Here is an 18,067-nt window from a genome sequence, read left to right on the forward strand (position 1 = left end):
CCTATATACAGTGTGAGCCCCTACATAGCCTCCTTTATACAGTAGGAGCCTCTACATAGCCTCCTATATACCGTATGAGCCCCCACATAGCCTTCTATATACAGTATGAGCCCCTACATAGCCTCCTATATACAGTATGAGCCCGTACAAAGCCTTCTATATATAGTATGAGCCCCCACATAGCCTGCTATATGCAACATGAGCCCCGACGTAGCCTGCTATATGCAACATGAGCCCCGACGTAGCCTGCTATATGCAACATGAGCCCCGACGTAGCCTGCTATATGCAGTATGAGCCCCCACATAGCCTCCTATATACAGTATGAGCCTCTACATAGCCTCCTATATACAGTATGAGCCCCCACATAGCCTTCTATATACAGTATGAGCCCCTACATAGCCTCCTATACACAGTATGAGCCCCTACATAGCCTCCTATATACAGTATGAGCCCGTACAAAGCCTCCTATATACAGTATGAGCCCCCACATAGCCTGCTATATACAGTATGAGCCCCTACATAGCCTCCTATATACAGTATAAGCCCGCACAAAGCCTCCTATATACAATATGAGCCCCCACATAGCCTGCTATATAAAGTATGAGCCTCCACATAGCCTGCTATATGCAACATGAGCCCCCACGTAGTCTCCTATATACAGTATGAGCCCCCACATAGCCTCCTATATACAGTATGAGCCCCCACATAGCCTCCTATATACAGTATGAGCCCCCACATAGCCTCCTATATACAGTATGAGCCCCTACAAAGCCTCCTTTACAGTATGATCCCCCACACAGCCTCCTATATACAGTATGAGCCCCCACATAGCCTCCTATATACAGTATGATCCCCTACATAGCCTCCTATATACAGTATGAGCCCCTACAAAGCCTCCTATATACAGTATGAGCCCCCACATAGCCTGCTATATAAAGTATGAGCCTCCACATCAGGGCCGGCTCCAGGTTTTTGTGGGCCCCAGGCGGAACAGTCCCAGTGGGCCCCATCCACACACAGACACCGATACGAACACATACATATTTAAAGACAAACTCACAAAAATACATATAAACAGACAAATCTATACAGTCATATACACTTACAGACACACACACACAACTCTGCTACATACAGATAAACACACACAACTCTGCTACATACAGACAAACACACACAACTCTGCTACATACAGACAAACACACACACAACTCTGCTACATACAAACACACACACAACTCTGCTACATACAGACAAACACACACAACTCTGCTACATACAGTCAGACAAACAAACATAACTCTGCTACATACAGACAGACAAACACACACAACTCTGCTACATACAAACAAACACACACAACTCTGCTGCTCTGTGGGGCCCGCACCCGCGGCTCGGCGGGGACAGCACTGGCGGCATCGGCGTGGACAGCACTGGCGGCATCGGCGGGGACAGCACCCGCGGCTCGGCGGGGACAGCACCCGCGGCATCGGCGGGGGGGGGGATTGGCAGGGCATACATCTGGGGGGGGTAGAACCAGCTCACCGGGGCCCATAATGGGGAGGCGGGGAGGGTACTTACCCGATTAGGTCACGGTGGAGAGGGGGCCCACACAGCGCCGGACAGAAGCTCGCCTCCTTCATCTGTGGGACTGAGAAGGCGGTAGCTCCGCCCACAGATGAAGTTCAAACCAGGATATCTGCGCACCTTAAAGTGACGGCGCCGCAGATTGCTGCCGAGGACTGCGGTCCCCGGAACTCGGCCGGGGGCAGCAGAACTGTAAAGGCGAGTGGGCCCCGGCCAAGGGACAGGAGAACTGACGAGGCCGAGTGGGCCCCCCCGGCTCTCCAGGGCCCCGGCATTTGCCCGGGTATGCCGCGTGCTGACGCCGGCCCTGCTCCACATAGCCTGCTATATGCAACATGAGCTCCAACGTAGCCTGCTATATGCAACATGAGCCCCCACGTAGCCTGCTATATGCAACATGAGCCCCCACGTAGTCTCCTATATACAGTATGAGCCTCCACACAGCCTCCTACATACATGTAAACCTCCCATACGCATGAAAAAAACCCCAAAACACTGCATACTCACCTTGCTCCTGTTCTCCCTGCGCTCTGCTCCGGCCTCGGTGCACTGACGCTCCACACAGCGCATGCAATGAAGTGACATCATCACATGTGCTGTTCCTCACGCTGATCGGTGGAAGGTGGAGCCAGCAGCCCCTCCTCCACCAATGTGTTCACCACTGTCTGCATCCTGTGTATATAAATAGCGGTGACTTCGGGCAGTGGGTGGCGGTAGCAGATGAGCAGCGGGGCCATGGTGCAACCCGCAGTCCACTGTTTTAAGCCTTTCGACTGTCTTTGTTCATGGGTCGTACTGGAGCAGCCGGGGGCCCGACATGGCCCTTTGGCCTCACTTTGCCCAGCCCTGATGCAGCATATTGATTACCATTAATTTTAATGGTACCACAAAATACCATATTTTCCATGCTTGTATGGTCTTTGGGACCAGTGGGTAATTAGGGGGCGCTGTTTTCAGTTGTTCTGATGAGACATCTCCTGGACCATCAATATTTTTGAAAAAAAAAAAAACATCATTAGATAACAATAAAAAAAATCTATAATAATGGTCCTAAGTAATAGTTTTTCGACTTAGGTTTTTTTTCCCCCTCCCCCTTTAGATTCTGGAGGGGTTTCCTCGCTCCCATACACCACAGCTGGATTCCTCCGGCACAGCCGTCCGCCTGGAAAGTAACTTACACACAGATCAAGAAAGTGTAAGCCACAAACAATGCCCAGAAGGAGCGATCCTATATAAACTGGAAACTGCTGAGCAGCTGGAGAGAAAACTGACCCAAGACAATGACGGCTCTGTACAAACCCTGCAAGACTTCCTGGAAGAGAACGTGGAGGTCGGCCAGCACCTCCTGCCCACAAAGTCCTTACTGAGATACGCTCTCATTTTGGATATTGTTAAACCAACGTGTAGAAGGTCAACATGCTTTACAAAAGGGTGAGGATATCAGCGAGTGTATATATGTGATCTGTTCTTCAGTTACATCAGTACATCTTGTTCTGATCCATCCTGTATTATACTCCAGAGCTGCACTCACTATTCTGCTGGTGCAGTCACTGTGTACATACATTACTTATCCTGTACTGATCCTGGGTTGCATCCTGTATTATACTCCAGAGCTGCACTCACTATTCAGCTAATGGAGTCACTGTGTACATACATTACTTATCCTGTACTGATCCTGAGTTACCTCCTGTATTATAATTCAGAGCTGCACTCACTATTCTGCTGGTGCAGTCACTGTGTACATACATTACATTACTTATCCTGTACTGATCCTGAGTTACCTCCTGTATTATACTTCAGAGCTGCACTCACTATTCTGCTGGTGCAGTCACTGTGTACATAAATTACATTGCTGATCCTGTTCTGATCCTGTATTTACTCCAGAGCTGCACTCACTATTCTGCTGATTTGTTATTGTTAACAATCAATAGAATCTACACAGAAGTGTTCTCTTAACAAATCTATGAAGGAGACAAAGTGCTGAATTTTTCTCAGGATCAATGGGAGTCCCAGAAGTTGTACTCCCACCTGCAATCATTGTGATGGTGTACGATAGTGATTTGCCTTCACATTGCAAGATGGAAAAAATCTCACCAGGCTCTGTCCAGAGGTTTTTCCGTTTTGCAAACAGTATTTTCCATGGAGCAACCTTATCGCTCGGCTGAGCCGCTTTTGTCAGATTGTTGACTGTTACCAATAACAGCCGGCAGAATAGTGAATGCACTATGAGGCTGTGTGCACACGTTGCGTTTTGTCATGCCTTTACGCAGCGGTTTAAACTGCAGCGTAAACGCATACACTGTGCGTCCCCAGCAAAGTCTATGAGAAGTCAGCAAATTCCATGCGCACGTTACGTTTTGAATACCAAATTTTTGACAAAATCGCTGCGTTCTAAAAAGCAACATGTCACTTCTTGTGTGCGTTTTGGATGACTTACCCATTCTGTCTATGGCAGAGCAAGCATCCAGAACGCATGACTTCTGCATCCATTCTGCATTCAAAATGCATCCACAATGCAGCGTGTTGGCTGCGTTTTGAAACGCACAATCAGTGACAAAGCGCTGCAGAATATTTGTCACCGCAGAACACAACGTGCGCACATACCCTGAGGTTTCCTAAACTCTGTGGATGACCGTTAGATGCAGATATATTACTCTTAGGCCTTTAGTACTTTGATCTAGCAGATGAGTCACAGTTTTGATTTTATAAACTGCATATATTATTAAATAAATCTGTTAAACCTGATGTGTCTAGTGTACTTACTCTGAAAATCCATGTCAGAATGGCTGTATAACCCTTTTTGAAATATCTCCTCCCAGCTGGCCTAATTGACAGCTCCTCAGTGTCCCTCCTATCTGCTGAGATCTCACACAGCCCAGAACAAGCTGCAGCTGTCAGTCAGACTGGGTGGTCGGGGACTGAATACACCTGGACTCATGCGCTATTCCACTCTATTGTTGGACTTATAAAATGCTCATTTTAATATCAAGATTATAGTGACAGTCTTACAAGGATTTTCAAAGGAAATATATCAGCCTCATCAGGTCTAAGATTGAATTAATGATTCATGCAGCTTTATATGGGGGATATGTAGTGATTGAGCTGCTTTAAGAAGTGATACATCACCATCTGATGGGGTGTTTGTTTTTTTTTTATGCTTTTTTTTTATATTTTTAGGTACGGACATTATGTGGAAGGAACAGGTTCAGTTCTTCAGGCAGCCACAGATGTTGAGGTTTGAGTCTTCATTTCTGAGCCTTTAATCGTGTTTTATCCTCAAAGATCCAGTTTATTATCTGCTGTTATAAATCAGTTCATATTTAGAGGGTCCGTGCACTCAGGTTATTACAATTGTGATGCTTTTTTTGTGTAGGTTTGTTTAGTATATGTAGTCATGTATTAAAATTTATGTTATATGAATTTTTATTTATTTTTGGGGTGTTTTTGTACTACTTTTTATTTCTTTTATTCTTTTTTTTTTTTATGTGTTGATAGGATATTTTTTGTATATAATTTGTCATGAAAGGTCTCTGAGGAATATACCGTATATACCTGATTATAAGCCAAGACCTCTAATTTTACCATGAAAAACTTGGGAGACTTACTGGCTCGAGTATAAGCCTAGGGTGGGAAATGCAGCAGGTACTGGTAGTAATGTGCCCATATTGTCTCCTGTAGTAATGTGCTCATATTGTCTCCTGTAGTAATGTGCTCATATTGTCCCCTGTAGTAATGTGCCCATAATGTCCCCTGTAGTAATGTGCCCATATTGTCCCCTGTAGTAATGTGACCATATTGTCCCCTGTAGTAATGGGCCCATAATGTCCCCTGTAGTAATGTGTCCATATTGTCTCCTGTAGTAATGTGTCCATATTGTCCCCTGTAATAATGTGCCTATATTGTCCCCTGTAGTAATATGCCTATATTGTCCCCTGTAGTAATGTGACCATATTGTCCCCTGTAGTAATGTGACCATATTGTCCCCTGTAGTAATGTGCCCATAATGTCCCCTGTAGTAAAGTGACCATATTGTCCCCTGTAGTAATGTGCCCATAATGTCCCCTGTAGTAATGTGACCATATTGTCCCCTGTAGTAATGTGCCCATAATGTCCCCTGTAGTAAAGTGACCATATTGTCTCCTGTAGTAATGTGACCATATTGTCCCCTGTAGTAATGTGACCATATTGTCCCCTGTAGTAATGTGACCATATTGTCCCCTGTAGTAATGTGACCATATTGTCCCCTGTAGTAATGTGACCATATTGTCCCCTGTAGTAATGTGACCATATTGTCCCCTGTAGTAATGTGCCCATAATGTCCCCTGTAGTAAAGTGACCATATTGTCCCCTGTAGTAATGTGCCCATAATGTCCCCTGTAGTAATGTGCCCATAATGTCCCCTGAAGTAATGTGCCCATATTGTCTCCTGTAGTAATGTGCCCATATTGTCTCCTGTAGTAATGTGCCCATATTGTCCCCTGTAGTAATGTGCCCATAATGTCCCCTGTAGTAATGTGCCCATATTGTCCCCTGTAGTAATGTGCCCATATTGTCCCCTGTAGTAATGTGCCCATATTGTCCCCTGTAGTAATGTGCCCATAATGTCCCCTGTAGTAATGTGCCCATAATGTCCCCTGTAGTAATGTGCCCATATTGTCTCCTGTAGTAATGTGCCCATAATGTCCCCTGTAGTAATGTGCCCATAATGTCCCATGTAGTAATGTGCCCATATTGTCTCCTGTAGTAATGTGCCCATATTGTCCCCTGTAGTAATGTGCCCATATTGTCCCCTGTAGTAATGTGCCCATATTGTCCCCTGTAGTAATGTGCCCATAATGTCCCCTGTAGTAATGTGCCCATAATGTCCCCTGTAGTGATGAGCCCTCTAGAAATGTGCCTCATCCTGCAGTAATGTGGTCCATAGTAATGTAACAGACCCTTCGGTGATCGCGGCCAGTGCAGGAGCTGCCGCTGTTGTCGTCAGCACTTTATTTTAGTTGAATGCTTTGCGGCACCACAAATCATTCAAGTGAAGTAAATAAAGCGCTGATGACGACAACAATGGCGGCTCCTGCAGCGGCTGTGATCACCGATGATTCTATCTATGTGCCTGTGCTCCGCAAGAAGTAGGTAAGGACATACAGTGGGAACGGAGGACAGGTGAGAATAATTTTTTGTGGGACCCTCACTTGAGTAGAAGCTGAGGGGGGCGTTTTCAGCATAAAAAATGGGCTACAAACTCGGCTTATACTCGATTATATGCAGTAAATATTTTGTCATCTGTAGAAGAACCAGTTTTAGAGGCAAACAGCCGCCCACATTCACTGGCAAAGCTGATCTGCACCTCAAGACATTGAGCAATCTTGATCACCGAAGCAGAAGCATTGGCCATACCAGTGTCTTCTAGTTTGTGCATTGTGCACATTGAATGTTATGTAATCTCCAAAAATGAGAAAAGACAGACACGGTAATAAACCGCTTCTGACTTCTCCCCAGGAGAGTATTGAACCTTCTCCTGCAGGAGCTTTAACCCTGCGCCATAAAGAAGCAAACGCTGTATATTTACAGTTATAATCAGCTCATTATTATTTTCTTATATTTATATTATTATATTATTTTGCCCTTTGATTCCGAACGTTCCCTCTCTTGTCATATACTTTTATTATCAGTGTCCGATCATTCAGAATATCTGACTTATCGATTGTTTAGCAAGTCCAGATTTCAGGAATTTTTCATTCTGTCCATATGACTGTCTGCACCCCCGGGAGAGATCATATAGTATAATGACACAAACAGCTTTAGTGATGTGAAATCCGGCATTATTCCTGCAGTCCGGAGCGCTGGCAGCCCGGGCCGCCGCTCGCTGCACGCTTTATTGCTTCTGGACAATGGCGCTCTCATTAACTGCATGAGTAAAATGTTCAGCCAAGTGGGCAAAAAATGCCTCTGTGCCGTCCACAGACCCCGGCCAGCTCGAGGGGCGGGGGACATTTATTAGGGATGTGGTGACGTATGAATCTGTGATATCAATGAGAGGCTGTACATGAGCCACTGGTATATACAGGGGTCTACCACTATTATATACAGGACTGTATACAGGAGCCGCTGGTATATACTGGGGTCTACCACTGTTATATACAGGCCTGTGTACATGAGCCGCTGTTATATATTGGGGTCTACTACGGTTATATACAAGCCTATGTTTATGAGCTGCTGTTATATACAGGGGTCTACTACTGTTATATACAGGCATGCGTATAGAAGCCGCTGGTGTATACTGGGGTCTACCACTATTATATACAGGCCTGTGTACAGGAGCCGCTGGTATATACTGGGGTCTACCACTGTTATATACAGGCATGCGTATAGAAGCCGCTGGTATATACTGGGGTCTACCACTATTATATACAGGACTGTGTACAGGAGCCGCTGGTATATACTGGGGTCTACCACTGTTATATACAGGCCTGTGTACAGGAGCCGCTGGTATATAGTGGGGTCTACCACTGTTATATACAGGTATGCGTATAGAAGCCGCTGGTATATACTGGGGTCTACCACTATTATATACAGGACTGTGTACAGGAGCCGCTGGTATATACTGAGGTCTACCACTGTTATATACAGGCCTATGTACCGGAGCCGCTGGTATATACTGAGGTCTACCACTGTTCTATACAGGCCTATGTACCGGAGCCGCTGGTATATACTGAGGTCTACCACTGTTATATACAGGCCTATGTACCGGAGCCGCTGGTATATACTGAGGTCTACCACTGTTATATACAGGCCTATGTACCGGAGCCGCTGGTATATACTGAGGTCTACCACTGTTATATACAGGCCTATGTACCGGAGCCGCTGGTATATACTGAGGTCTACCACTGTTATATACAGGCCTATGTACCGGAGCCGTTGGTATATACTGGGGTCTACCACTATTATATACAGAACTGTGTACAGGAGCCGCTGGTATATACTGGGGTCTACCACTGTTATATAAAGGCCTATGTACCGGAGCCGCTGGTATATACTGGGGTCTTCTGTTATATAGAGGCCTGCGTACATGAGGTGCTGTTATATATTGGGGTCTACCAATGTTAATTACAGGCCTGTATACATGAGCCACTGGTATACTGGGGGTAAAATAAATATTGAACACATCATCAATTTTCTAAGTAAATATATTTCTAAAGCTGCTATTGACATTAATGTCTCACCAGATGTCGGTAACAACCCATCCAATCCACACAGGCAAAGAAATCCAACCAAAGATGTCCATAAACTAAGTGATGTGTAATAATAAGCAATAACACAGGAAAAAAGTATTGAACACGTTACTGAAATGTATTTAATACTTCTTAAAAACCCTTTTGTTGGTGATGAAGCTTCAATACATCTCCTGTATGGAGAAATAGTTGGCTGCATTGCTCAGGTTGAATTTTGGTCCATTCTTCCACACAAACACTATTTACATCTTGAAGGAAGCTCCCATGAGCTCCTTCTATGAACTCTGAGCTTTTAGTTCCTTCCATAGATTTTCTATGGGATTCAGGTCTGGTGATTCTAGCAGCTTTATTGTTTCTCTGAAACCAATTGAGAGTTTTCTTGGCCGTGTGTGTTTGGGATCATTGTCTTGCTGAAATGTCCACCCTCATTTCATCTTCATCATCCTGGTAGATGGCAGCCGATTTTTATCAGTGATGTCTCTGTACATTTGTCCATTCATCTTTCCTTCAATCATATGATGTTTGCCAGTGCTGTATGCTAAAAAACAGCCCTACATCACGATGTTCCCACCTCCACACTTCACTGTCGTTGGTATTTTTGGGGATGATTTGCCTTTTGGCCTCCAAACATGGCGAGTATTATGGCACCCAAAGAATTTAATTTTGGTCTCATCGCACCAGACTATATTCTCCCAGTATTTCACAGCCTTGTCTAAATATTGTTGAGCAAACTTTAAATGCCCTTGAACCTGCTTTTTTTTCAGCATTGGAGTCCTGCGCGGTGAGCGTGCATACAGGAGCGTGCATACAGGCCAGGGAGGGGGGGGGGGGAGTACATTACTTGTAATTTTCTTTGTAACAATTGTACCTCCTGATTCCAGGTCTTTCTGTAGGTCTACACACGTGGTCCTTGGCTCTCGGACAACTCTTCTGATAATTATTTTCACTTGTGTGTCTGAAATCATGGGGGAGCACCTGGATGTGGATGCTTTATAGTGAAAGGATGTTTCTTCCACTTCCATGGCCCCAACACTGCTCATTGGAACCTTCAGTAGTTTAGAAATTCTTCTGTAGCCAATGCCATCAGTATAAGGTTGCAAAATGTGTTGAGGCAGCTCACTGGTTTTCCTCATCATTAGCTGTTTCTTGTGTGGCACCTTGGTAATGAGACCCTTTTTATAGCCCACCAGATGAACCAGATATTATTTTTCACTAAGTGGCGGGATTACTTTCTAATTACTGATAGATTTCAGCTGGTGCCATGCCTTTCCATGGCTTTTTGCACTTCTTTTTCTTCATGTGTTCAATACTTTTTCCTATTTCATTTCTCATTATTACACATAACTTAACTTAATTTATGGACATCTATGGTTTGATTTTCTTTGCCTATGTGATTGGATGGGTTGTTATTGACATCTGGTGAGAAGTTCATGTCAATAGCACCTTTAGAAATATATTTACTTAGAAAAGTGGTGACGTGAGTAATACTTATTTCGCCCGCTATCACTGCTATTTTTAGGCCTGTGTATATGAGGCGCGGGTATATACTGGGGTCTATTCCATTTATTTTCAGGCCTGTGTACATGAGGTGCGGGTATATACTGGGGTCTATTCCATTTATTTTCAGGCCTGTGTACATGAGGCGCGGGTATATACTGGGGTCTATTCCATTTATTTTCAGGCCTGTGTATATCAGGCGCGGGTATATACTGGGGTCTATTCCATTTATTTTCAGGCCTGTGTATATGAGGCGCGGGTATATACTGGGGTCTATTCCATTTATTTTCAGGCCTGTGTACATGAGGCGCGGGTATATACTGGGGTCTATTCCATTTATTTTCAGGCCTGTGTACATGAGGCGCGGGTATATACTGGGGTCTATTCCATTTATTTTCAGGCCTGTGTACATGAGGCGCGGGTATATACTGGGGTCTATTCCATTTATTTTCAGGCCTGTGTATATGAGGCGCGGGTATATACTGGGGTCTATTCCATTTATTTTCAGGCCTGTGTACATGAGGCGCGGGTATATACTGGGGTCTATTCCATTTATTTTCAGGCCTGTGTATATGAGGCGCGGGTATATACTGGGGTCTATTCCATTTATTTTCAGGCCTGTGTACATGAGGCGCGGGTATATACTGGGGTCTATTCCATTTATTTTCAGGCCTGTGTACATGAGGCGCGGGTATATACTGGGGTCTATTCCATTTATTTTCAGGCCTGTGTACATGAGGCGCGGGTATATACTGGGGTCTATTCCATTTATTTTCAGGCCTGTGTATATGAGGCGCGGGTATATACTGGGGTCTATTCCATTTATTTTCAGGCCTGTGTACATGAGGCGCGGGTATATACTGGGGTCTATTCCATTTATTTTCAGGCCTGTGTATATCAGGCGTGGGTATATACTGGGGTCTATTCCATTTATTTTCAGGCCTGTGTACATGAGGCGCGGGTATATACTGGGGTCTATTCCATTTATTTTCAGGCCTGTGTTTGAGGCGCGGGTATATACTGGGGTCTATTCCATTTATTTTCAGGCCTGTGTACATGAGGCGCGGGTATATACTGGGGTCTATTCCATTTATTTTCAGGCCTGTGTATATGAGGCGCGGGTATATACTGGGGTCTATTCCATTTATTTTCAGGCCTGTGTATATGAGGCGCGGGTATATACTGGGGTCTATTCCATTTATTTTCAGGCCTGTGTATACAAGGCGTGGGTATATACTGGGGTCTATTCCATTTATTTTCAGGCCTGTGTATACGAGGCGTGGGTATATACTGGGGTCTATTCCATTTATTTTCAGGCCTGTGTATATGAGGCGCGGGTATATACTGGGGTCTATTCCATTTATTTTCAGGCCTGTGTACATGAGGCGCGGGTATATACTGGGGTCTATTCCATTTATTTTCAGGCCTGTGTATATGAGGCACGGGTATATACTGGGGTCTATTCCATTTATTTTCAGGCCTGTGTATATGAGGCGCGGGTATATACTGGGGTCTATTCCATTTATTGTCAGGCCTGTGTATATGAGGCGCGGGTATATACTGGGGTCTATTCCATTTATTTTCAGGCCTGTGTACATGAGGCGCGGGTATATACTGGGGTCTATTCCATTTATTTTCAGGCCTGTGTATATGAGGCGCGGGTATATACTGGGGTCTATTCCATTTATTTTCAGGCCTGTGTACATGAGGCGCGGGTATATACTGGGGTCTATTCCATTTATTTTCAGGCCTGTGTATATGAGGCACGGGTATATACTGGGGTCTATTCCATTTATTTTCAGGCCTGTGTATATGAGGCGCGGGTATATACTGGGGTCTATTCCATTTATTGTCAGGCCTGTGTATATGAGGCGCGGGTATATACTGGGGTCTATTCCATTTATTTTCAGGCCTGTGTACATGAGGCGCGGGTATATACTGGGGTCTATTCCATTTATTTTCAGGCCTGTGTACATGAGGCGCGGGTATATACTGGGGTCTATTCCATTTATTTTCAGGCCTGTGTATATGAGGCGCGGGTATATACTGGGGTCTATTCCATTTATTTTCAGGCCTGTGTACATGAGGCGCGGGTATATACTGGGGTCTATTCCATTTATTTTCAGGCCTGTGTACATGAGGCGCGGGTATATACTGGGGTCTATTCCATTTATTTTCAGGCCTGTGTATATGAGGCGCGGGTATATACTGGGGTCTATTCCATTTATTTTCAGGCCTGTGTATATGAGGCGCGGGTATATACTGGGGTCTATTCCATTTATTTTCAGGCCTGTGTACATGAGGCGCGGGTATATACTGGGGTCTATTCCATTTATTTTCAGGCCTGTGTACATGAGGCGCGGGTATATACTGGGGTCTATTCCATTTATTTTCAGGCCTGTGTATATGAGGCGCGGGTATATACTGGGGTCTATTCCATTTATTTTCAGGCCTGTGTATATGAGGCGCGGGTATATACTGGGGTCTATTCCATTTATTTTCAGGCCTGTGTATATGAGGCGCGGGTATATACTGGGGTCTATTCCATTTATTTTCAGGCTTGTGTATATGAGGCGCGGGTATATACTGGGGTCTATTCCATTTATTTTCAGGCCTGTGTATATGAGGCGCGGGTATATACTGGGGTCTATTCCATTTATTTTCAGGCCTGTGTATACGAGGCGCGGGTATATACTGGGGTCTATTCCATTTATTTTCAGGCCTGTGTATATGAGGCGCGGGTATATACTGGGGTCTATTCCATTTATTTTCAGGCCTGTGTATATGAGGCGCGGGTATATACTGGGGTCTATTCCATTTATTTTCAGGCCTGTGTATATGAGGCGCGGGTATATACTGGGGTCTATTCCATTTATTTTCAGGCCTGTGTATATGAGGCGCGGGTATATACTGGGGTCTATTCCATTTATTTTCAGGCCTGTGTATATGAGGCGCGGGTATATACTGGGGTCTATTCCATTTATTTTCAGGCCTGTGTATATGAGGCGCGGGTATATACTGGGGTCTATTCCATTTATTTTCAGGCCTGTGTATATCAGGCGCGGGTATATACTGGGGTCTATTCCATTTATTTTCAGGCCTGTGTATATCAGGCGCGGGTATATACTGGGGTCTATTCCATTTATTTTCAGGCCTGTGTACATGAGGCGCGGGTATATACTGGGGTCTATTCCATTTATTTTCAGGCCTGTGTATATGAGGCGCGGGTATATACTGGGGTCTATTCCATTTATTTTCAGGCCTGTGTATATGAGGCGCGGGTATATACTGGGGTCTATTCCATTTATTTTCAGGCCTGTGTATATGAGGCGCGGGTATATACTGGGGTCTATTCCATTTATTGTCAGGCCTGTGTATATGAGGCGCGGGTATATACTGGGGTCTATTCCATTTATTTTCAGGCCTGTGTATATGAGGCGCGGGTATATACTGGGGTCTATTCCATTTATTTTCAGGCCTGTGTATATGAGGCGCGGGTATATACTGGGGTCTATTCCATTTATTGTCAGGCCTGTGTATATGAGGCGCGGGTATATACTGGGGTCTATTCCATTTATTTTCAGGCCTGTGTATATGAGGCGCGGGTATATACTGGGGTCTATTCCATTTATTTTCAGGCCTGTGTATATGAGGCGCGGGTATATACTGGGGTCTATTCCATTTATTTTCAGGCCTGTGTATATGAGGCGCGGGTATATACTGGGGTCTATTCCATTTATTGTCAGGCCTGTGTATATGAGGCGCGGGTATATACTGGGGTCTATTCCATTTATTTTCAGGCCTGTGTATATCAGGCGCGGGTATATACTGGGGTCTATTCCATTTATTTTCAGGCCTGTGTATATGAGGCGCGGGTATATACTGGGGTCTATTCCGAAGGCTTGAGCTTCTTTCTCATTTCTCACACAGATTAGTGCAGTGTATAAATCACTGGAGACATTGTCTGAAGAGGAGAAGCTCACTAAACTGTCCACGCTAAAACTCAGATATTTCACACCCAGAGAAATCGCAAATCTTCACGGATTCCCTGCGGAGTTCGGTATGTGGAACGCTAGACTCGTGAAAGTGATTGTTAATTATTCTGAACATCTTCTTAACAAGTAGAGTGATAAAGTTTAAATTGGCCCCTCTGCTCTCCGTATTAGCAAATACCTGAATAATTATGCTGAAATGTTGTGTTTGTTCCTCCTGGAAATGTATAAGTAAATTGACAACAGTATTACCGTTTAGTGATGAGTGTGCACTACCATGCTCGGGTTCTTGATACTTGTATCCAGCAGGTCAGAAGCTAAGCCGGTCTCCACTCAACTACCGGGTATAGTGGTAGTGCCCACTCATCACTAGTTACGAGTACAGAGCACCCGAGCATGGTAGTGCCCGCTCATCACTAGTTACGAGTACTGAGCACCCGAGCATGGTAGTGCCCACTCATCACTAGTTACGAGTACAGAGCACCTGAGCATGGTAGTGCCCACTCATCACTAGTTACGAGTACCGAACACCCAAGCATGGTAGTGCCCGCTCATCACTAGTTACGAGTACAGAGCACCTGAGCATGGTAGTGCTCACTCATCACTAGTTACGAGTACCGAGCACCCGAGCATGGTAGTGCCCACTCATCACTAGTTACGAGTACAGAGCACCTGAGCATGGTAGTGCCCACTCATCACTAGTTACGAGTACCGAACACCCAAGCATGGTAGTGCCCGCTCATCACTAGTTACGAGTACTGAGAACCTGAGCATGGTAGTGCTCGCTCATCACTAGTTACGAGTACTGAGCACCTGAGCATGGCAGTGCCGCTCATCACTAGTTACGAGCACCTGAGCATGGTAGTGCCCGCTCATCACTAGTTACTAGTACTGAGCACCTAAGCATGGTAGTGCTCGCTCATCACTAGTTACGAGTACTGAGCACCTGAGCATGGTAGTGCCGCTCATCACTAGTTACGAGCACCTGAGCATGGTAGTGCCCGCTCATCACTAGTTACGAGCACCTGAGCACCCGAGCATGGTAGTGCTCGCTCATCACTAGTTACGAGTACAGGGCACCTGAGCATGGTAGTGTTCGCTCATCACTAATTACGAGTACTGAGCCCCCAAGCAGGGTAGGGCTTGCTCATCAATAGTTAAAGAACAAAGGTATGTAGATAACAGGGGACCAGGGCTCCTAGACTGACTAACTATCCCTGTTCGCAGAGATATCTCTGATGGTGAGGACATCTGGGCCGCCTTCCTGGCCAACTCCCTCCCCTTGAGAAGGCTGGGACAGGAGTAGTTAAACCCATGGAAACAGACAAACGGGTAATCCAAAATTTGATCAGACATCACACTCACACAGAGGTATTAGACCACAAAAAATGAGTAAAATAAGAGCAGGGAGGAAACAACGAGACATCAAGACAATTACACAACATTCCAAGCAGCACACATTATAAACGCCAGCAAACTGGGACACAGAACACACAACACGGTTTAGCAGAAGCTACAGTCGTCATGGGAAGATAGATTCCACCATCTTAAAAAGGCTGTGATAAGTTTCCCACAACATGTGATCCTAGAACTAACCAGAAGGCAAGCAGAGATTAACCTTTGCTAGCCCAACAATTAATGAGCACACAGCTGATTGACGCCCGAGCCTGCCTGTGGAAATCAGAAGCACCAGAGAAACCATAGTGTGGTGTCAGAGCCTGTAGTGTGAACAGTGTCTGATGCCACCATGACACTCGCCGAGCCTTGAGCCAAACTCTATGTAACAAATCTAAAGTGTATTATACTTTATATGTGTCTCATATGAAAATGATATTGTAATTATCGGTCATCTCCTTTTACTTTTAGGTTTTCCTGATAAGATAACAACCAAACAGCGATATCGCCTCCTGGGGAACAGTCTGAACGTGCACATTGTGGCCAAGCTGATATCTCTTCTGCTGCAGAACACAGTGTAACAGCGGAGCCTCAATCTCTATACAGAAAACCAGCATCACAGATAATAAATTATACAATAAAGTGTTTGTATTTTTATGTTCGCAGTTTATGCTGAGACTTATTAATTCAGAGAAACAGGTTTTTTTTGGGGGGGGTTTGCATCAATACCATAAAAAAAACATTGCAAATGTTCTTCTGTGCTAAGGGTCTTTTCTGACTTCGATGTTTATAGTAAATCCACAAGATATATATATATATATATATATATATATATATATATCTCTACAGTTAGGTCCAGAAATATTTGGACAGTGACACAATTTTTGCGAGTTGGGCTCTGCATGCCACCACATTGGATTTGAAATTAAACCTCTACAACAGAATTCAAGTGCAGATTGTAACGTTTAATTTGAAGGTTTGAACACAAATATCTGATAGAAATTGTAGGAATTGTACACATTTCTTTACAAACACTCCACATTTTAGGAGGTCAAAAGTAATTGGACAAATAAACCAAACCCAAACAAAATATTTTTATTTTCAATATTTTGTTGCGAATCCTTTGGAGGTAATCACTGCCTTAAGTCTGGAACCCATGGACATCACCAAACGCTGGGTTTCCTCCTTCTTAATGCTTTGCCTTCAGGTCTTGCTTGTTTGTGGGTCTTCTGTCTTAAGTCTGGATTTGAGCAAGTGAAATGCATGCTCAATTGGGTTAAGATCTGGTGATTGACTTGGCCATTGCAGAAGGTTCCACTTTTTTGCACTCATGAACTCCTGGGTAGCTTTGGCTGTATGCTTGGGGTCATTGTCCATCTGTACTATGAAGCGCCGTCCGATCAACTTTGCGGCATTTGGCTGAATGTGGGCTGAAAGTATATCCCGGTACACTTCAGAATTCATCCGGCTACTCTTGTCTGCTGTTATGTCATCAATAAACACAAGTGACCCAGTGCCATTGAAAGCCATGCATGCCCATCCCATCACGTTGCCTCCACCATGTTTTACAGAAGATGTGGTGTGCCTTGGATCATGTGCCGTTCCCTTTCTTCTCCAAACTTTTTTCTTCCCATCATTCTGGTACAGGTTGATCTTTGTCTCATCTGTCCATAGAATACTTTTCCAGAACTGAGCTGGCTTCATGAGGTGTTTTTCAGCAAATTTAACTCTGGCCTGTCTATTTTTGGAATTGATGAATGGTTTGCATCTAGATGTGAACCCTTTGTATTTACTTTCATGGAGTCTTCTCTTTACTGTTGACTTAGAGACAGATACACCTACTTCACTGAGAGTGTTCTGGACTTCAGTTGATGTTGTGAACGGGTTCTTCTTCACCAAAGAAAGTATGCGGCGATCATCCACCACTGTTGTCATCCGTGGATGCCCAGGCCTTTTTGAGTTCCCAAGCTCACCAGTCAATTCCTTTTTTCTCAGAATGTACCCGACTGTTGATTTTGCTACTCCAAGCATGTCTGCTATCTCTCTGATGGATTTTTTCTTTTTTTTCAGCCTCAGGATGTTCTGCTTCACCTCAATTGAGAGTTCCTTAGACCGCATGTTGTCTGGTCACAGCAACAGCTTTCAAATGCAAAACCACACACCTGTAATCAACCCCAGACCTTTTAACTACTTCATTGATTACAGGTTAACGAGGGAGACGCCTTCAGAGTTAATTGCAGCCCTTAGAGTCCCTTGTCCAATTACTTTTGGTCCCTTGAAAAAGAGGAGGCTATGCATTACAGAGCTATGATTCCTAAACCCTTTCTCCGATTTGGATGTGAAAATTCTCATATTGCAGCTGGGAG

The 18,067-nt window shown here is 44.6% G+C and overlaps 1 protein-coding gene across 1 annotated transcript in view; it reads left to right on the forward strand.

Annotated features, from left to right (window-relative positions):
* The window catches only part of TRDMT1 (tRNA aspartic acid methyltransferase 1), a 56,268-nt gene extending 39,905 nt beyond the window's left edge, over positions 1 to 16,363 (forward strand). Inside the window, exons 8-11 of the mRNA XM_075315594.1 lie at positions 2,688 to 3,019; positions 4,766 to 4,823; positions 14,245 to 14,374; positions 16,173 to 16,363. Coding sequence (XP_075171709.1) covers positions 2,688 to 3,019; positions 4,766 to 4,823; positions 14,245 to 14,374; positions 16,173 to 16,282 — 630 coding nt within the window. The 3' untranslated portion in view covers positions 16,283 to 16,363. The remainder of the gene's footprint in view (positions 1 to 2,687; positions 3,020 to 4,765; positions 4,824 to 14,244; positions 14,375 to 16,172) is intronic.
* Positions 16,364 to 18,067: the final 1,704 nt, after the last annotated feature.

This window comes from Anomaloglossus baeobatrachus, chromosome 6, assembly GCF_048569485.1.
Source record: "Anomaloglossus baeobatrachus isolate aAnoBae1 chromosome 6, aAnoBae1.hap1, whole genome shotgun sequence".
NCBI classification, from domain to species: domain Eukaryota; kingdom Metazoa; phylum Chordata; class Amphibia; order Anura; family Aromobatidae; genus Anomaloglossus; species Anomaloglossus baeobatrachus.